At 51.1% G+C, this 21836-nt stretch overlaps 1 protein-coding gene across 2 annotated transcripts in view; it reads right to left on the bottom strand.

Annotated features, from left to right (window-relative positions):
- Positions 1 to 21836, bottom strand: part of ASTN2 (astrotactin 2) — a 592122-nt gene that overhangs the window by 232937 nt on the left and 337349 nt on the right. For both annotated transcript variants that reach the window (XM_043530271.1, XM_037879485.2), the window contains 2 exons: positions 17585 to 17751; positions 13336 to 13524 (listed from right to left, as the gene is read on the bottom strand). In XM_043530271.1, coding sequence (XP_043386206.1) covers positions 13336 to 13524; positions 17585 to 17751 — 356 coding nt within the window. The remainder of the gene's footprint in view (positions 1 to 13335; positions 13525 to 17584; positions 17752 to 21836) is intronic.

Below are 21836 nucleotides of genomic sequence, written 5' to 3' on the forward strand. Positions count from 1 at the left end.
GGAATTAAACCAGGAGGAGGCCCCTTTCATTTACGCACCTTCCCCCCCTCCCCACTGCTGGCTTCAGTGGCATCTCCGGTTTGTGAGAGCAGACCACGGCCCTGTAGTCAGAAACAGAAGGTTCTCTGCGTAGCTCCTGGGTCCCTTGCAGGGACCGCTACATTTAATGGGGTGAGCAAAGCGGATGAGCACTGGAGGTTGTTGTTCAGTGCTGGGCAGGGAGCGGGCTAGTTCTGACAGAAGGAAAGAGGCAGGATGCACTTTAGGTCTCACTCTGACAAACTCTGCTTGCCTTAGCTGTGCTGTCTGGGATGCTTTGCTTTTAGGCTGGCTTTTAATTAGGGCCAACTCGTTACACCGCTGTGGCCGAGAAGGCCCTCCTCTCGCCCACCCCACTTCATATTTCAATCTACGCTAGCCACTGGCCAGAGTGGAACAAGGTCCCTTCCCTCCATGTCCCCCTGCATTGCCAAATTCCCCCCCACCTTCAGTGGGAAGGGCAGGGAACTGCGCCCCAGAGCCTCTTCGCCTTCATCCTCTATACAAATCCTCAAGCACCAGGGCGTCACTGCAGTTTCAAGGGGACGTTATTCTCCACGCCTCCCTCAAGCCTTTTGCAGAGTCAGTTGCAGCAGCGGGCTCGAGACAAGGTAATGTGGAGCTTGCAGCGAGCTGAACTTACGCATCAGAAAGGCAATCCCACATCTGCTTTGAGCAGGTTCCCTATTGGAGGTTTCGTGGCATTAAATAGGAAAATGAAAAATGGAGTCAGCACAGCACCCTCTATCGTTCAGTTTAATATTACACTCATTTTATCGCGTCCTGCCCCTCAGGGTTTCAAAATTAACACCCCGTGGAGAAGACTGGGAGAAGATCACACCTCTCAGAGCTATTATTTCAGGCTGTCTCCAGACACCACAGTGTGTCTACACTAGATTTTTTTTTCAAAAAATCTAGTGTCGTGTAATCCAGAAGACAACACCAGTGGCTCTCGAGAAAAAAGGTGCTTAAAAAAATCCTCGCTGACCTTTTAATTAACATGATTTTACATACCACTTACCACCTCCTGTAGTCAGGGCTTAACACCTTTAAAAAAATCAGTTTGCTGGATCTGGTTAAGCTCCGCGAGCTTGTCCTGTCTCCCCCTCCCCCATGGTGGTGCGAATTGGGTGTTTTAAAAAGTGTTCATTGAAATCTATTGGCAAAGGCAGGAAAAATTAAACCGCCTTTATTCTGAGGTGGGGACGGCCCATGCTGGGTTACCCTCTGGTTGTGTTTTTAAAAGCTTTCTCTGCAACCGTGCAGACTGGCAACGTAATTTTTCAAATGGAAGCTTAGACTCTGGGAAAAAACTTGACAGCAGGGGGTGAATATTGATGCAGATTCCATGAAATGCACCAGTTCCCACCTGGAGCAACTAAGAGGCCTAGGTAATCTTTTCAGGTACATCTACACTGCTGCTGGGAATGAGCCTCCCAGCCCAGGTAGAGAGACTTGCGCTAGCTCTGTTTGAACTAGGGCACTAAAAATAGCACTTCGGACATTTGGCCCCAGGGGGAGTCAGTGACTATTACAGATCCTGCCCGGAATGTCAGCTGGCCACAGGGGCATCCCCAAGGCACCTCTCCTTCCACTTCCTCTTGTACCATGTGAAATTATAGGAATAGACTTGATGGGACCCCTGGATTAGAGTGTTGCCAACTTCCGGCACATCTTCATCATCCTGGATTATGCCATGAGATACCCCAAGGCCATTCCACTACGATTGACTAATGCAGCCCCCAGAGCAACTGAGCTCAGGAAACTGGTTTCCTAAAGAAACCCTGAAAGACCAAGGCTCAAATTTCACATCCTTGTTGATGAAGGAACTGTGCAACCTATTGAAAGTAAAGATACTGCGACCATCAGTCTACCATCAGAAAACAGCTGGCCTACTGAAATGTTTTCATAAAATGTTAAAAGAAATGTTGAGGAAGTTTGTGATTGCAGACCCCAAATATTGGGACCAATTACACCCACCCCTGTTATTGACCATCCAGGAAGTCCCTCAGTTCTCCATGAGCTTTTCACCTTTTGAGATCTTCTATGGAAGACAAACCACTCATCGTATTGAAACAGCACCAGGACAAAAATAGTGAAGGAAAGCCCGCTCCCTGCCCCGGAAAGTGTGGGGCTGTAATCCGTCAGGTGCTTCAAGCAATGTTAGATGTAGAAGTGGTAGAGGAGTCCTACAGTGAGTGGAGAAGCCCCCTCACCTGGGTCCTAAGTCAGATGGGCCACTACGCTGCTGTATAGACTTCTGCAAAGTCAATGCAATATCCAAATTTGAGGTCTGTCCCATGCCAAGGGTAGAACGATTAGGATCAACCGAGTATATATCTACTATTGTCCTTTCCAAAGAGTACTGGTAGGTTCCCCTTACACCCGACTCCAGGGACAAATCAGCTTTCTCCACCTCCTATGGATTGTACCAGTTCCATACCACGGCCTTTGGACTCCACAGTGCAGCTGCCACTTTCCAGAGGTTGATGGATGAAATCTTGCAACTCCATGGACAATATGATGCTGCCTATCTGGACACCATTGTCACCTAGAGCCAGAATTGCAGGGACCACCTGAAACAGGTAGCGGCAGTACTTCAATCCCTTGCAGATGCAGGCTTGTTAGCCAATCTGGCAAAATGCAAGATTAGGACCCACGGAGTTACATACCTAGGGTACACAATAGGAGGTGGCCAGTTGTGACCCTTGGTGGACAGAGTCCATGCTTTAATGAGCTGCCCCGTCCCTTCAATGAACAAAAACAAGTGCAACGATGCCTGGGATTAGCCGGGTACTGTCAACATTTTGTCCCAGGATTGTCCACCATTGCAGCACCCTGAACAGGCCTCATAAAAGAGGGCCACCCCAGGTAAATACGGTGGACGCCAAACTGTGACAAGTTTCAGAGTAACAGCCGTGTTAGTCTGTATTCGCAAAAAGAAAAGGAGGACTTGTGGCATCTTAGAGACTAACCAATTTATTTGAGCATAAGCTTTCATGAGCTGCAGCTCACTTCATCGGATGCATACTGTGGAAAATACAGAAGATGTTTTTATACACACAGACCATGAAAAAATGGGTGTTTATCACTACAAAAAGTTTTCTCTCCCCCCACCCCACTCTCCTGCTGGTAATAGCTTATCTAAAGTGATCACTCTCCTTACAATGTGTATGATAATCAAGGTGGGCCATTTCCAGCACAAATCCAGGGTTTAACAAGAACGTCTGAGGAACGGGGGGAGGGGGGGAAGGAATAAACAAGGGGAAATTACCAGCAGGAGAGTGGGGTGGGGGGAGAGAAAACCTCTAGCTGTGAGAGTTAGGTTAATAAGAGTAATCAAAGTGCATGCACACTAGACTCTCCTGGGGCTGGTCAGGAAGGAACTCCCCCTCTTACTCTTTCCCATGTGTATAACATTGCATAATAAATAAATAAATAAATAATACCACCACCCAGCACTTACATAGCACTTTTCATCCATAGATCTCAAAGCACTTTCCAAAGGCACTCAGTACCATTATCCCCATTTTACAGATAAGGAAACTGAGGCACCAGGCGGTGATATGACTTGCCTTAGGTTACCAAGCAGGATGCTAATTGTCTACATGCTTTATTGAGGAGGGGCAGTGCTGGCCAACTACTGTACAATCAGATACTAGCCACTGCTGGGATGCCAGGCTAGAGGGACCAAAGATCTGACTGCTGACAAATGTGTCCAGCCTGATCAGAGACGGGGTTTACTGTGACATTTTGTTCCCCCGTATTACGCCTGGATTTGTGTCAGGGGGACTTGGGAGCTCATTTGCTGGAGACATTGGCATGCAGGCCAGATTATCACCTTTCCTCTAGGCATCAGGACTGGACACTTAAAAATGGGGGGATCGCAGGAGGGTTCTGTTTAAAAAAAAAATACGGACTGTGGGGTTTGCAGCACAAGGCTGCTTAGAGCGTGGGATTCAACAGCACTGGCTTCTCTGCGGGCAGCACAATGGCACTAAATTGCTAATGACGCATTTACCACCTCAGCCAACACACTTTGGTCCAGTCCTTAGATGCTGTGCCTGTGGCATCAGGCTGGGCTGTCACCAATACATCTGCGGCTTCAGAGTCATGAACGGTAATAGAATCACAGCAACAAATAATAAAGGGAATGAAATGGAAGCCAGCCACCGGAAAGGAGCTCTATACATTATCCAAACTTGAAGGGTAATAGGTAAACAAGCCAACTGGGGTACGGGGAGGTGCGGACCTTTCCGGCACTGGAATAATAAACAGCCCAATTATAACCGCCGCACTCAGGTGTTTCAAAGGGAAGATGGGGGAAAGGATCAACGAAATTAATTTAACATAGTTACAGACTTTACATTTATTATGCTACGGGGGCTGAGGAAGTGCTCGCCGAGGAGCTGCTAGGTGAACCAGACCCGAGCATCACAGTTCAGTCACTGCAAGGCGCCCAGGAATGGGGTGGTATGGCCATGCCAGCCATGTTGCTTTGGGTGTGCAACTGCCCTGCATTCATAAACAGCGCCCCCTGTTGGATCCTGGGGCTCGGCACCTATGTGGCACCTTACCCATGCTCCACCCCCCTTACTCACTTGCATAGGAGCTACAGGTAACCTGACCCACAGATTTACCCATGTCAGACAGCCACAAACAACAAGATCCAGTGGAAAGGGACCTGAGCTGGGCTCGGGAGATGTGGGTTCTACCCCTGACTCTGCTACTGACCTGCTGTGTCACCTTGGGCAAGTCACCTCCCACCAATTTCCCCTTCCCCTGTCTATCTAGCTAGGCTGTGGGCTCTTTGGAGCAGAGACTGTCTCTGACAATGGGGACGTAGAACACTGAGCACAATGGGGCCATGATCTTGGCTGGGCCAGTAGGGGTAATGATAGCGATGGGTTCTGACGGTGCACCAGGAAATAGAGATGCCAGTTTGGTGGGTTAGGAGGGCTCACGGCATGCTCTCACCCACAGCAACCAGCTCATTTTAAAATCACACCTGCGTGTGCGATTGCCACCATCTCAGCCAACACACTAGGGACGGAGCTGGGGACCTGCAGAGCTAGGAGCATGAGCTGCTAAAGCTCCCTAGCTGGAGGCTGTAACAAACTGGATTGGCACAGAGGGGGACATGTAACACACACTCAGCATTGGGCTCGTGTACATCCCCTGGCAGAGTCCCTCAAAGGCCTGTGGCAATGCACATCTACCTATCCAGGGGCAGGAGTGAGCTCTGCAGCCAGCTTGGAGGGGGAGCCTGGAAGTTGGGCAGGAGAGATTGTCGGCATGCAGCTGTCAGCTGAGGCTGGGAGGTGCAGGGGGTATTTCCCAGGAGTCCCCGAGCAGAACTTTGCAATGACTGACAGTGAGGCAAAGAAGCTACCCAAGGCCTTACACCGGACCCAGTGCAAACTGGGAGAAAACTTTCACTGACTTCTCTGCAGCTCTCCAGCTCAGACAGACTTATTCAGCGAACCTGCCGGCTCATTCCCTTTGCAGGGAGTCTCAGGGTGTTAATTAGTAAGACCTTAGACATGACAGAAAACTTCAAGGTGTTTCCACATCCAGCCCATCTGAATAGAACCCAGGGAGAGGGCAACCCTGGGAATGGTGACTGGACCCTCGGTGAGCCAAGCTTCATTACTGACAGCAGCTCCTTCGGAAGCCATCCTGGACTTCAAGAAATAAAGGTTCCCTACTTCCAGCATTCCCCTTCATTGAAATCCCATCCCCACTCCATACTGCAGCAGTCACAGCGAGACGAGGTTGTTTCGGGGGAGCGGGAGGGAGAACTGCTGTCTGAGCACCCTGACATTTGGTGCCTAAACACTCTATCCGGGGTTTGCTTGGTGCATGCGTGTGTGCTGCTGGGGGACGAGGAGGAGGAGGAGGGAAGCGGTGATGGGGGAGCGCAACCAGTCATTTCAGGCAGGCTCCAGCGGAGCTGTCAGCAGAGCCCCGCAATCATGGCGGAGTTTTATTACGGAACGAGAGAATGCGAGGGGAAGGAGTGACAGATTTAAAATTAACTTGCCAAACTCCCCGTCAATATTATGACAATTCCCCACATCAGTTCAGTGACCCGGCGCGCTGCCTGACAATATTAACATAACTTTGTTGAAACAAAACCCTTCGCTGGGCCCTCCGCTTTGGCGGTGGCAGTGGGCAATTCTTTGCTGAAGATGGAAGCCCCTCACTCTCGCCGCGCTCTTTGATCAGCATTTCCCGCACAGGGCTCCCCCGTGCGGCTGCGCCCTCAGGCAGAAACGCTGTCTCAGGGAGACCACGTCAGCACAGGGGGAGCCAGCCTGCACTTCGGGAGGCCCTGCTCCTGGGGGACATTGCTGCCTGGTGCCCAAGGCTAACAGGCAGGTGAGGCAGAGCCGTTCCCACTTCTCCCTGAGCAAGCACACTAAGGTTTTTACCCCCATTCCTCATTCTTAGGGGCCCAGCCCCATTTCTCTTCCTGTTCGCTGTCCAAGCATCTCTCAATCACGAGTGGATTTTATCTTGCCATGGACTCATCGCAACAACCTAAACTGCTTCAACCAGATTTTTTTTTTTTGCACTCACATCAATCAAATGGCCACAAAAATGTTTCCTTCTCCCCACCCCCAAAATGTGTCACTTCCTCCCCTAAACTGCACTGGCTACATCCCCACCACCCAAAGAATCCGCAACAGCCTGAGTTCACTGCCCCAGAGACAGGAGAGCAAGCGAGCGAGGGGCCCACCCCAACCTGGAGCTGAGGGAGGAAGAAAAAAGAGACACAGCAGAAGATAAGGGAAAGAGAAATATCACATTTAGGGTCAACCGACTTGAGCAGGGTCTTTCCAATCCACTCCCCAAGGAGCGCTTTTCCTATGTGACAGTTACATGTTGGGCTGACATCCCATTCTCCATCTACCAAGAATATAGCAAGCAAAGCTCCCTGCATGAGCAGTAATTTGGGATTTCTGTCAACCAATTGCATAAAAGCAACCATTTGAAACGCCAAACAACTCTTAAACAAAAATCTTTGTTCCCTTGGGGCAAAGAGATGGCGCAAAACACAGATGGGACTGGCAAACAAGCCATTTGGAAGATAATCCCCCTGCAATTTGAGGACAACAATAGCTTTTGGTTGGGCCCCATTGCGACACAAAAACACTGTTAATCTAGCCTTTAGTGAGCTGGATTTGTTGCTGAGCCTCTCACCCAAACTGAGAGGCATGTGTGGAATAGATACATATTTTTCTTGAATTAGGCTTATTTATGAATATTCCATAAATGTAACATTTGGGTGGGAGGAAAGTGTGGTTTTGAATTTGTTGCTCACAATCCCTTGGGGGAACTTCCAAGAGGGGAGCAAAGCGGACTGTTGGAGTGTGGTGACAGAGCATTCTTCTGCAGTCCTGGCATTCAGCCAAAGGGAAAGAAAGGAGGAAGGGAAACACATTGTAAGTGGGTCACTTTAGGGCACTGCCCTCGCTCTTTCAAACGCTCACAGCCAGGCTCATGGAAGGCTGAGGGAGGCTCAATATGCCTCCCTGCAATCCGTGTGTGTTACTTTAAATGAAGAGCACGAAGCTGGAAATCAGGAGTCCAGCAGGTGTCAGGAGCGAAGTGAGAGGCAACGGGCAGGTGGAGCAACTCTGTAACAGCTCAGCCAGTGGACAGGACTCTGTGCCCTTCCCACCCCTGAGCTGTAGAGAGAGCTCTTTGGAAAATTATTTCTTCCCTCCCATATGAAAAAAAAATGGTATTTGGAGTTTTGGATTTTGGGCTTTCAATTGAAAATGCCTAGGTTTTGTCAAAAAAAAAAAAAAGGAATATTTTCATCCAAAATACAGTAAAAGCTGTGTTATCTGGCCCTGGACCAACTGGAAAGCTCTATAAACTGGCATTTCTGATCTTCATTGAAAATCTGGTTTACAGTCTGGTTGGCGAGGAGCTGGTAGGCTCCCTACTTGGCAATATGTCCCAGCTGCTTCTAGGTGGAGGCATGGCTAGGCGGTTCTGCACGCTGCCCTTGCCCCACCCTGCCCCGAGCGCTGGCTCCGCAGGTCCCTTTGGCCGGGAACTGCAGACAATAGGAGCTGCGGGGTCAGGGCCCGCAGGCGGAGGCAGGGTGCAGATCCACCTGGCCGCGCCTCTGCCTAGGAACAGCAGAGACATTTTGTTACTTGTGGGAGCCACCCGGATCCAGCACCCCGCAACCCCTCCTGTGCCCCAACCCCATGCCCTGAGCCCCCTCCCACACCCAAACTTCCTCCCTCTTAGTTAACTGGAATTTTTGGCTTACCAGCGCCCCCCCCCCATTCCCCCAACATGCCAGATAACAAAGCTTTTACTGTATTTTCCCCCACAAAAGAGGTCATTGTTGACATCAAGTTTTCAACCCCCAAACGTCATCCAGCTGTACTCATAAGCTCTTTGGGGCAGGAACCTCATCTTCTAACTTGTCTGTTAAGTGCTGTGCACACCCACAGAGCTATGCAATGACATACAGTAATAATTAATGAATGATAGCCCAGCTATGCAATGAATGAGCTATGTGCAGGGTTGTTAGCTGTTTCTCTCCACTGTCCATGAACTGGAAGGTGGCATTCAAGGATGTTGGGACAGGGACAGATGCTCATCACCATGGCACACACAGTGAGGGTGACATAATAATTCCTGTGGGGTAAGATATGCCTGCTGCTCCTAAGAGTTGGATGATGTGAGCTGCTCAGCTGATGCTCACGCATTAGCTTACCCATCGCTGATGTACATGAACAGGACATATCCTCAGCGGCTAGGTGAACGGGGAAGCGGATGTGCAGGCAAGAGAGCTTGTAACACGGTGATACTAAGGGACAGGGCTAAGATCTCAGGAATAATCTGATTCACCTGCTCCAGCCGGGTGTGTAATCCTACCAAATCCTTTACCTGTTCTAGTTCGAAAGGGGGCCACTTTACATCCCAGTCCTTCAGTGCCATATGAGGAGCCTGCCCGTACTCCAGCACAGCCCCTCATCTCATGCTGCACGTTGGATGGAAAGGCATATCCAGCAACTAACGGGCAGGGCCTACTGCCAAGCACTGGGTGGCAGTGGGACACTCCAGCACTTACCACCAGACCCTGAAACTGGGACTAATGGGGACATCCAGACTAAGACGTGAAGGACAAAGTTTCTAGCTGCACGACGCCTTCCCCCAACACTGGGCTGCCATGATAAGTGGATGGAGACTATACTCTTTATTAAGGACACTGAAGAGATGACAACATGGGAAGTGGGGAGCATTGAAAGGACTGTCACATCTCCATAACTAACGGATCCCAGCCACGATAAATGCCTTTAAAATACTCAGCCCTTTGTTCTGATAGCAGGTTCTTGCTCCTACTTTGCTGAAACAGGTTTTTAATCCCTGGTATTAGGGAGTTTCCTGCTATGTTTCAAATGCACCAAATTAAGGGCTTCTTGAACAGCTGGCGCCTTAATGCTCAGAGAGGTTCTTGAATATATATGAAAATCAGAGGCAAATTACATCTTTTAGTTAATAATTTCTTCTCCATTAACCTCCTTTCCGGCCCTTGTTAGAGGATGATGTAATGGTGTTTCGACACCATAACCCTCCACAGAGAACAGGCAAAGGAACTCCAGGGGAGGGGGCTGAATAAATTTGTGTGCGGGCGGGCGGGGGAGCCTCCCAATATTTTTAGCTAATATTCTCAGAACAAACAGTCTCATTTTGAATAGGCAACAAAGCCAGCGCCGGCCTCCCCACCCCAGGGAACAATCTCTAAAGCCCAAGACCCTGGTATCCTGGGCGCTGAGAACGCTGCACGTTATACCGAGTCACGGATGTTAGCTAGTAGTATAGATGTGCGCAGGAAAGAGGATAGCAGGACTCCCGCCCGCCTTTCCCCAGGCATTCATCCCTCCCGGGTGCTACCTCTCTTCTCCATTCTCAGAGGATCCTGCAATCCCTCCTCTCCTATTCAGCCACCACAGCTACCAGCTCTCCCGCCCCTCCGGCGTTGCTTTCACCCCAGAGCTGTTCTGTCCCTGTCCTATACAGCAGCTGGGCTCAGGGCCAGATCCTCCGCCAGTCTAACTGTCATAACTCTGCTGGTTTCAATGAGGCCATGCTGATTTTCACCAGCTGAGGACCTGGCTCCTTGCCTGCAAGGCACAAGGCCATTTTTTGTCCTGATTTGGATATCGTCTAATCTCCCCTCGTTATAGCCCATGTAGATTGTGGTAGGAGCTCTCTCGGTGATGCCAGTGAGGCTGAAAACCCACAACTCACATGCCCAAGAGGCAGACAGAGTTTAAGGCCACCTCGTCTGACCTCCCGTCTATAACCCAATAGCTCAGGTTAGACTAACGCATTCCGCTGCTCAGGAGACTGAACCGTTGTGGGCCACAGGCAGAGAACAGGAGCGAGCCAGATGTCCCCAGGAACTCTGCAACGTCAGGGAAATGAGCTCAAAGAGACATAAACTTGTGCGAGGTCTCATGGAGCTCGGGTGCTAAATCTAGAAGGGAGCCGTGGCAGCGGGAGAGGCTAGCTGTCCCGAGCACGTACCCGTCGGAGACGCTAGGTCCGTACACAGGGTGTCTAGCCCTTCCTGCCACTCGCGCTGCCTCAGCTACCTTCCGGTTTTAGCACCCGAGCTCCATGAGACCTAGCACAAGTTACGTCTCCTTGAGCTGGGAATTACAACCCCCGGCTGGAAGGGCAGACATACCCTAAGGAAGAAGCTTTCCTGTGCCACCTCAGAGCACTCACCCTCCCTGTCCGTGATCCTGTCTCCAGCTGTGGCCAAGCCTGATGCTTCAGAAGAAGGCCATCCCCTCCCGCCCAGAATACATCTTTCCTGACCCCAGCAAGCAACTCTCTGAAGCCCTGACGCATGAGATTCGATTGCAGTCATTGTCTCAATGCAGAGCTGCGAGCATTACAAAGGGGAGCGCACAGAGTTCTGTGCAGGTTTCACATCAGATGGGGAAAGTGTGTTTATGGTCTCACCTCCCACCGGCATCCTGCCTTTGCCTGGGAACTTCCAGCTGAATCTCGGCCTGGTAGCTAGAGCTACCGGAACCAGCTGAGGTATTTCACACTCTCCACCGGTCGGTGGCTTTTTGGACTCTGACACCTGGAAGGTTTGGGAGGCAGGTGTAATACACTGGGGGGAGGGGACAGGTGGTCCCCTCAGATGACTGGGAGAACTTCAGCTGCAGCACACAAATCCTGGCATGTCTCAGCAGGTGCAAGCAAATAAACCACACTCCCTGGAGTCCAGGGCCATGAAAGTGGCACAGATCTGGACTGAGGTAGAAGGCACCTGCTGATGAAGACCGAGTGGAGAAGGGGGAATTTCGCCCAGTGGCATCACTCACCATGCAACAGTATGAAGGGAAAAATCCCCAATGGTGTTGGGGCTAAGTGGAGTGCTTAGGAGAGTGCAGTGGGAAATTCCAGGCATAAATGGAAAATATTACATAGGCAAAACTGTCGGGGGAGGGGGGACTTCCACTTTGCCATCACAGAGGGCCTGACACACCCAGAACAGCAAGGTGCACCCTTTTCGGCTGAGAGATCAGCTCACAGTACCCCAGGCATGGCCTTATGATTTGGATTTGGGCGTGACTACCAGCCCACGGGAGAAGGGAGCCGAATCGGGTCTCCCCGTCCAGCCCTCCAGCCGGGGGGACAAACTGGGTTGGGCCTGACGCTGAATCAGCACTGGACCAGGATGAGTCTCTTAGCACAAAGCCCCGAGGCTGGGTGGTCTCTTGCACTGCTTGGGCCCAAAGCCAGCTGACCACCAAAGCCAGGAATGAAGCAAAGCGTCTCCCAAACGAAAATGGAGTTATAAAATCTTGCGGGATTTATGGCTGGTATTTAGCCTGGAAGATGGTTTCTCACCTGCTTTTTAATCCCCACAGCAACTGGAAGCACCTGACAGGGTCAGATAAAGGAAGCCCCGGTGCTGTCTAGGGCCAGTATAGACCAAGTGGCTCAAACACGCTGAATGGGATCGAGGGATGGGAGGGAGGCAGCGCTCTCCCCAAGGATTCACGTTTGTTGTTATTTCTTTTTTTTTTTAAAGCATCTTTCCTCTGAGAACCAGAATCCATTCTGACTGCAGTAGCGGCAAAGGAAGAAACCCGTCTGCCTTGGAGTCCCTGAGCCCTGCGTTTCCTTTCAGGCAGCAATAAGCAGCCCCCTCAATCAGGCTGCTGTCTGGGCAAGGAGAAGGCTGCCTTTAAACAAATCCCTCAGCCCTAGCGCAGTGCAAGGAAAGGCCACGCTATTACAGGAGCGGGAGAGGAAATTAAAGCCCCAGCAAGAGGCGGCTTGGAGCCCAGAGGACAGCAGCAGAGGCGGGAGCTGGTTAGGATGCAGGGAGGGCTTATGTGAGATTGCAGCCATCGCACAAGGGGCTCTTTAGGCGGACAGGTTTCATGAAACTCCCAGTCCTGCTCGGCCATCAGGAAACAAAGCGCATGGCAAAGATTTCCAATCTGCATTCCTGTCTCTGTTCAAAAGGCCCCACCAAGGGTTGCCACAAGGGGAGGGGAACTGAAGGAGAAGGCGCTAGGAAAACTGTCTCCGCACACAGTCAGTTCTCACTTCCGGCAAAGGCCGCTGATTTACAGAGGCCAAAGTGTGCGCTGCTGAGAACCCCCGAGTGCTCGGTTTGCCAATGCTTTCTGGGTGCAGAAAGGAGCAGAGCAGCTCCTTGTGGGTCGTACTGGTTCTACAGACCCCATCGTCATAGCAAAGGGCCAGAATTCAGCACCAATACATCACCGGGGAGATTTTACAAACGACTGGAGAAAGCCGCAGGACTGGACTGTAAGAGATGCAGACCACATGCAACTCGGACTGACGACCATGGCAGCTGTGCAGCTGGGCTTTGGAAGAATGAGGCCACTGGAGAACCCTTTGTGTAGAACAACCCTGCATCAGACCCTGCAGTGGTCGGGTGGAATGTGGAGTCACTCCTCAGTTGATACACATCGGCATAGATCCTTTGAAGTCAATGGGGCTAAGCTGGTTTACACCAGCTGAAGTTCTGGCCCCGCTATGTGACATACCTCAGACGGAAACAACCTCTCAGCTCTTTCCCCTCCTCTGTTTACTTTGTGTTGCCCCCAGCTCTTGTATGTCAATGTTACAAGACAGAGCTCTTGACAGCTAAGCTTCCCACCACCCTCACCTTTGACACCCCCCTTCCGACCTTCAATATCATCAGGGTACATCTTGCAAATCTACCATGTTACCTGACCCAGCTAGGGGATGGGGCAGTACCTGAAGGTCATCTGGAACACCTGGCCTTGGTTGACATGCTGGGTCCTGTTGTTGTACCCGTGCAGCATCTCGCCGAAGAGGGTGTCGTTGAATTTGGTGTCTGGCTTCAAGCACTTGGGGCCCTCGCAGATGTCAGACAACATGAGGCAGGATTTGCCATCTGGAGCGAGTCTGTATTCCTCAACACAGCTGGGAAACAACACAAAGTAGGTCAGAGAGAAAGACAGAGCCACATGCATGCAATACCCAACCCCCAAACAGGGCTTGTAGTGACATGAACCCTGCTGTAGAAAGACTCTTCTCAAGATAGGAGAGTCAGGGTGATGCACACAATCGAAGTAGAACAAGCCAGCTGACTGTAAGGCACTCCATGAGGATCTGGGAAACCAGGGTGCAGCAAACTACTCCAGGGAGTCACATCACTTAAAACCTGCACCGGATGGGTGCACTGGGCCTGGAGAGCCAACAAAGTATTAGCTCCAGGCTTGGCACTCAAAACCTAGGCTGGGGAGAGCTCCTGGAGACTAACAGGGAGGCCTGGGAGTTACCAATGCTTGTTATTCTTGCAGCTTCAATAACAGCTTTCTTCAGCACCATGGACAGCTGCAGCAGGGCTGACATCCACATTGGCTGCCAGCCGCAACTGGTGCCAGCAGTGCGTATTCTGGGCCTCCCTGTGGGTAGGCCTGGCAGCGTAGAAACGCCAGTACCACGGTCACAAGGCAATATGTTCTTGCTGCCTCGGTCAGGTGGCAGGGGAAAGAGAATTCAGCTCAAACATGCTGCCCTTCCCAAGGTAGCCAGTCCCCATCTACCAGGGCAGATGCTCACAAATCCATGGGAATGACGCCCTGTGCCTGATGGCAGAATTGGGCGCCAATGCATATTGTCTATTTAGCTGCTTTATTTTACACATTCCCTCCCAATACTAGTACAAACACCCACGCCAATGTCCCCTCAGCCAACAGCACAAGTAAGCCAGAGACACTGCCCCTGTTTTTATTTAGCTGTTCTGTCCCCAGAGATGTGAATCCAAGGTTTTTTGTTCCTCTCTCCCACTGTTAATTTCCAGGGCTTCTACAAAACTTTGCAGCTCTAGTTGGCAAAACTCTTCGCAAAGAAGGAAAGTATCATCATCCCTGTTCTATAGATGGGGAAACCAAGGCACGGAAAGGGTGAGGTGACTTGCCCCCAGGTTACACAGGGATTCCTGTCGTGCAACCAGAAATAAAAAACAACTCTCCAAATTTTTGCTCCCACAAGACATGAAGGATGATTTTGTGGAGGAGGCACTGAACTGGGGCCAGGAGATCTGCATTCAATCCCCAGCTCTGCCACAAACTCCACATCACTTTGAGCAAGTCAGTCATCTCTCTGCGCCTCAGTTTCCCAGCTGTAAAATGGGGATAATAGTGCTGTCTTTCTTCCATGCTTTTTTGGCCTTTCTTGTTTATACTACAGGCTAGGGCCTACCGGTCACTGTTTGTACAGCACCTAGCACTGTGGGGCCCTGGAGGTGTAGTTATAACACAAATATGACTTTACCCTGTACTCATCACCATGGTATTTGCTTGGCCCAGCTGAACTAGTTTTGCTGGCCTTCCCCACGTACGTAACACATTCTGTTGGAATGCAGAGCCTGGCTGTTTATCCCCTTCCCTGCCGAACCTGCCCCGCTTCCCAAAACTCCTGCATAGCAGCTGCGGAAGCTGGGTGTTTTCTCTTTCTAACACAATCATTCCAAATAGCAAAGCAATAAAGAAAGGGGAAAAAAAATAAAAGGAAAGAAACTGGCTGAGAAAGCTGGGTCCCCTGAGAGCTGTGAACGGCTGGGGCTCAGCGAGATCTCTGCCGTCTGAGCACCTGGATGTGTCAGGAGCTGACAGATGTTCCTCGGAGTTACTTTTAGGAATTTGTTTCTTCACTTCACGAACTGTAACTCACATTTCCTTGAAGGTCAAAGTGCTTTTCTGACTGGCGGCAGCCACCAGGCAAGAGGCGGAATGTGTCTGGGAAGCTTGGGGGAGCCTGTTATATAGCCTCTATGCTCCTTTTCTGCCTGCCAGAGCTGGTGGAGAACTCCACTTTGGGACCCTAATACACAGGGGATATTGGAAACATCCCCGTTTGATTGTGATCAGCCAGGCTCCTGCTGCTGGCTGATAGGTTCCCCAGCTGCTTACAGGAAGAATGGTGGACACTGTGATGCCGCTTTTCCCTGGGCACCGAGAGGAAAAGAGATTTGTGCTGTCTGAGCAGGGCCAGAGGAAAGTGGTGATAGACCAGGCTGCGCACATACACTCTGGGCCTGTCCTGCCAGTCCCTCTCCATCTGACGTGACTTCAGGGCAGTGACGCATGAAGGCTTTGTGTGTAATGCAGCTTATGGCCTGAAAGCAGCATTCTCCAGATAAGCAGCACTGGGGGAGAGGGGATTCACCAGCTCCCTGCCTGTAGATTCTGGCTGGACCCCAGAAGCACAGGTGCTGGGAGAAATCTCCCCCCGCCCCCCCGACACACACACACACACAATCCCCAGGCTCCCTCCCTCCATCCAAACAAACCCAAACTGGAACAGTGGCTATTATAAACTCAGGAAGGTGCAGCCACTCTGCCTTTACCAAGCACAACACTCCCCTGCCCCGGCAGGAAGGGCAGCGATGTCTGCAAAGGCCTAACAGGGCAGGTGCCCATCAATGCTCCCTGCAGTTTTTTTTCTAGTTAGGGGCATGGCTTTCCTGTTCCTCAGTGCCCTCTTACTCTCCACCACCCACCAGTTTTAGCCAGATGCCGCATGTCTCCCTCTATTCTGTGCCTCTGCATCTGCTGATGGGGTATCCTGCTACTTTCCCACTTGCCTGGGAGCCATTTGGCCTTTGCCTTGAGCCAGGCTGGGTACTGAGATGCCTCAGAGTCCCTGCCTCTGGAACCTCACTGTCACCAAGGCTGGGCACGGGGTTCTGTGATGGCTTTTACTCTCGCGCTGTGACTGTCCCCTCTCCCATGTAAGAGTTTGCTGTGAGCCCAGAGGCCCCTTTCATTCCTCCTTGCGTGTCAGCCTGCAGTCATGTATATTAGGGAATGGTGGCATGTAGGCACTCAGATGCCATAGCGCTCAGTGCAGGATGAATGGATGCACCCCTCCATTTCAGTGCATTCTGCTGTAAATCCTTCTCCCTCTGCACTTTTTTGCTACCTTCCAGGGGACGACTGGGCCCAGATGTTTCATTCACTAAATGGCTTCTTGCTCCCTTCCCTCACCTACCCATTACCACCTCTTCCCCTGTAGCTAGAAGATCTGAAGTAGGTTAATGCATGTGCTCACAATTATGTGTAAATGCAGATATGCATTAGCAAAGGTGTAGCCAATAATCTTACTTTATTATTTACTTATTGTGTGATGTTATGATTTGTCTTTCTTTCTTTCTCTCTATGTTCTTGATTTCTTTATAAAGGGATACAATCTGCCCCGCCTCTAAACCAGGGCAGTGCATAGGGCGGCTTGTGTGATGGATGGCTATTTTTGCAGCCATGCCGCATAAAGCCAGATGATCACAGAGCTCCCTTTGGAGCATTCTGTAGTTGGGGAGATTTTCCTTAGAGAAAATGCTCAATCACATCGGATTCTAGGATCCTGGCCAAGCTCTGGGATGAAACTCTATTTAAAGAGAGGCACAGCAAAACCACAACAACCCGGCACAAAATAGTTTGGGATTTATATAACAAGACGTGGACTGACTTGTACAGTCTCTTTCTCTCTCACACAGACTCCTGTAGGAGACAGAACTGTCCGTGTGCACACAGATCATTCCCACGTGCTTACACTGCAGGCCAGCAGGCACATACATTCACCATCAAAAACGGCATGTGTATGCGATCGCAACTTGTTGCCCCCATGTGAATAATCTTTCCCCCCATGGGAGCACGCAGCACATACAGTTACTCGTTTATTTCCACAGATGCATACTGGGTCATCAAGCTCTTGCATGGATGTGCAGCCAGAACAGAATTATGCTTCCATATGTGCACACACACAGGCCACTTCCACCATTGCTCTGAGCTAATATACTTCTCTACTGCCTCCATGCCAGACAGGTCCAACCACGCAGACAGAGAGACATGCGAGTACAGACGCAGACGTGGCTCAGAGGAATCCAGTGGGAGGGAAGAGGGCAGAGGAGGAACCAGCTGCTCAAGTCTTCCGTTCAAGCTGCAGAACCCCTTTGACACAATGGTTCCAGGAGACTCACCCGCAGAACATGAAGATGGCGCTGGAGGAAGGGTCATACGGCAGGGGAAGGGTCTGCTGGAGGCACAGCTGCTCACAGCCACCATTGAAGCCATCCGAACAGTCGATCCCCTTGGAATAGTCGTAGCAGCCAGTGCCGTCCTTCATGGGCCTCAGCTCCTGCGGGCACTGCAAAGAGAGGGGACACGTTAAGGCGAGTGGGATGCTTCACCCTGCTGGTTCCCAGGGCTGGGGGCGTTTTCCCTGCAGGAGGTGACAGTGTGACCACTGGAGGTAAGCCAGTGTCAGGGACACAGCTCCCTGCTGTGAGTTAGCTCTCCGCCCTCGGGAGCCACATTCATTCCTAGTGGAAGCAGGCTCCACTCCAGCGAAGTGGACGGCGTTATACTGGTGAACTCAGGTCTGTTGTCGGCATTAACAGAGGACACACGAAAACCCGACCTCAGGTCTCCACAGGTGCAAGTTCACCTGGGAAGCCGGTGTGGACTGGGACGAGCACCGGATTGGGACGTAGGAGAGCTGGGTTCTACTCCAGGCTCTGCCCCTCGCCTGTTTCCCTGCTCTGTGCCTCAGGCAAATGGTGCTAATGATACTGACCCCCTTGGCAAAGGGTTTTGGGATCTTCTGGTGAAAAGAGCCATTGCAAGGATCTTCACGGCACACCCCAGTCAGAGCCTGCTGCAGAGCCCCACCTACCTCTCTCCCTGGAGTCCTTTACCCGGGCAGCGTCTGGGCGCTAGGGAATGGCAACGCATGATGCTGAATGGGAGGCACAGACTATGGACGGCATCCCAAGTAAATGGACTCCTGTGAGTTTGGTCCTGGCCCTCCTGGAGTCAGTGGGGATTTTGGCTGGGTATCGGTCATTTGTTTAAGCCTGCAGATGCATTTTATTCATAGTTGGGGATCTCAAACCCCCCCACCCCGTTTAAAATCATTCCCAAAAAGCAGCCCAGTGCCTCTTTGAAGTAGGTAGGTGGGGCTCTGCAGTAGCTCTCGGCAGGGGGCAGCCTTCCTGGCTGACACTGAAGCAGACAACTGCAGAAGGACAGATCCTCACTGAAGCCAGCAGAGCCGGGCCGCTTTGCACAAGCTAGGGATCCGGCTCTGCTCGGGGTTTTCATTTCAATTCTCCGGCTGGCTTTCCCTGTCCCAAAAGATTAAAAACAGCAGGCACCTAATGCCATCAATCATCTGCCACCCTGATTAAAGTGCTTTCCGTGGCCACCTTTGTTATTTATTTATTTTCTTTTATCCAAAACCAGGACAAAAAAAAAAAAAAACACGCACAAAAACCAACCTAAAACACAACAAAAGGACCAGTCCTCGGAAAAAATAAATCTCACCTAGGAACAGCTCACAATTAAAAATGCATTACTGAGTTCTTGAAGATGAGTTAGCTCAGAGCCTGCACATGTAGCAGTGAAGGCAGGTTATAAATGGCCTCTGTCAAGCAGAAGAAAGGTTATAAAACTGCTATATTTTGTGCTTAAAAAAGAAAATCAATTTTCTGTGCGAGCAAAATGCCATACATGTAATAAAAGTCCAGGAGATCCCTCCTCCCGAGCTGGCTACCCAGCCAGGTGCCGCTCCAGACCCAAGCTGCCAGGTCTGATGGATGCCTGGGCATCAGGCCATTAGCTGTATGATGACAGCTGAACTCTGGCTGCTCACGGTGCAAAGCCACACATGCCCAGGATAGTCCTGTAGCTTCTCAGCTGGAAAGCTCCTGTCACCTGTCTCAGTCCCTCCCCTCTGCGGCGCTAGCTCCTTAAAATAAAACTTAATTCATTTGAGTGATTGCTGTCATTCCCGCAGGCGGTGCAGCCTCCCTGTAGGGCCAATGCAGATGCAACAGGCAGTGAGCTCCCGAAGGCCACTCCTTCCTCTCCAGCTGAGCTGCGAACTAGGTGGAATGGACCATGAGAGCCTGGGATCCTCGGTTCAGCCACTGGAGCACGGGCCGTGCAAAGGAACAAGGAACAGCAGGAGAGGCAGAAGGCTTCTCTGTCCAGAAGATATGGGCAAGGGAATGATGACACCTCTTTTCACAGGAGGGGGAGAGTGAGGGCATGTCTAGCCATGGGGAAAGGGCCAGGACTGGCCACACTGGAGACCGAAGCTTCTGATACCCATAAGTAAGACTAAGATTTTGTCATGGTTATTTTTATGAAAGTCACGGACACATCATGGGCAATAAACAAAAATTAATGGAAGCTGTGACCTATCTGTGACTTTTGCTGCTGCAGCTCCCTGGTTTCCCCCACCACCGTGGTGGCTGGGAGCTGCGGGGTTCCCCCTTCCCCACACAGTGGCTGGGAGCTGCAGGGTGACCATATTTCCCAAAGAGAAAACGGAACCCCCCCAACCGCTCGCCCGAGACGTCCCCCTCTCCCCGCATGAGGCTGTTGCCCGTCACTGGAACCCTGAGGAGGGCCCCCTCGGGAGTCTGTCACCTGTGGCTGGAACGTTGCAGGGGGGGCCCTGTCACTTGTCGCTGCTGTCGCCCGTTGCTGAAACCCTGCCAGGGCCCCACTGGCTGTCAGCTGGAGTCCTGCAGCCCCTGGGGCTGAAGCAGAGAATGTCAGGAGGTCTCTGGAAATCGGAAATCGCAGATTCTGTGACCTCCGAGTCTTACCCATAAGGCACCAGAGGAGGTTGCAGCAACCTGCGACAAGCTTTTTCAGTTCATACTCCCAGCATGGATATAAAGAGGGGACAGATGCCTCTCGCACGTGTTACATTTTATTGCTAAACACTCTGGACAAATAAGGCTCAGAATAATTGTGGCTGTATAGATACAAGCCACATTTCTAGTCTGTGCGGATCAATGGAAGAGCAACAGGAGCTGTGCAAACAGGCAGAAACAAAAGGGGAAAAGATTCATTGACTGCAGTAGTGGCCAAAGTTTCTCCTTGCTGCCCTGGCTTCAATCTCTGCACTGACTTTGCTCTTCAGACACTGATGAGCATGGACAGCACCTTGTGTAGCTGAAACAGAGATGCCTCTCGTTCCAAGGGGTCGGACCATAACAACAGGGCTCCCGCTGAGGTGAATGAGGATCCTTTCATTGACTTCCAGGGGAACTGGCGGGGCTCCTGCTTTAGGGTCACACCCATAGATTCTGTTGACTTTGGCCTGGCCTAAACTTACAATTTAGGTCAATATAACTCTGGCGCTTTGCGTATGAAAATCCAGAGTACCGGAGCTACGCCAACCTAACCCCCAGTGTAGACACAGCTAGATTGATGGAAGAGTGATGCTTCCATTGGCCTAACTAGGATGGTTTGAGGAGCTGGCTTTCCTACAGGAATGGGAAAGCCCCTTCAGTCACTGTGGGTTGTATCTAGAGTATAGGGTTATGCTGATACAGATACAGCTCTGCAGCTATGCTGCTTAGACCATGCAGTGTAGACATGGCCTGATTCAGGAGCTGCAGGTTGGCTTTAAGAAAGATAGTGCCATGGGAGCACCCTTTTCTGTCTCTGGCGGAAGAGGCTGGCACCCTGTGGTAGCTCAGGGTGGATTGGACTGATGGAGACTCACCCCGGAGCGTTCTCCGTGGTTCGTAGCCACGTTCTGGTTGAGGTTTGCCCCTTGGAATACTTCCCCAACTTGATTTTTAATCATCAGGAAGCGTGCTTTGTTTCTGTTTGTAATTATGCATTGCAATGTGCATTAATTACTGAACGCAAATTGCTCCAGCGTGAAATTTGCAAAAGAGAGTCCCCTTCCCTCACCTCCATGCCCCCATCTGCAGGGAAGTAGCTCACAAGCCAGCTGTTGCACTGCAGCAGAGAGTACCCCTGGGGAAGAAGATCTCCTTGACACTGCACAAATACTGGGAGGTTCCCTGGCAGGGTCAGAGGCATAACAAGCCCTCCTCGGAGCACACAGTGAGATGGGCAACAGCCAAAGGGAGCCAGTCCGCTTTGCAATTAGCAACAGGATGTTTAACAGACAGACATACAGACATGGAGGCAACAATAAATTCAATCCTGAGGACTGGGGGAATGGGAATCTTGGCTGTACTTTGTACTTCAATTTAAACCTTTCCCTATGTAGCAAACTACTTAGCACGTGGGCATGTTCAGTCTTTGGGCTTGTCTACATCTGAAATGCTACAGCAGCACAGCTGCTGTGCAGACATTCCCCACAGAAGTGGGAAGGGTTCTCCCATAGGCCCAGGTAATCCACGTCCTGAAGAGGCAGTAGCTAGGCCTATGGAAGAATTCTTCCACCAGCCTAGCGCT

The sequence above is a fragment of the Chelonia mydas genome, chromosome 16 (assembly GCF_015237465.2).
Source record: "Chelonia mydas isolate rCheMyd1 chromosome 16, rCheMyd1.pri.v2, whole genome shotgun sequence".
Classification (NCBI taxonomy): domain Eukaryota; kingdom Metazoa; phylum Chordata; order Testudines; family Cheloniidae; genus Chelonia; species Chelonia mydas.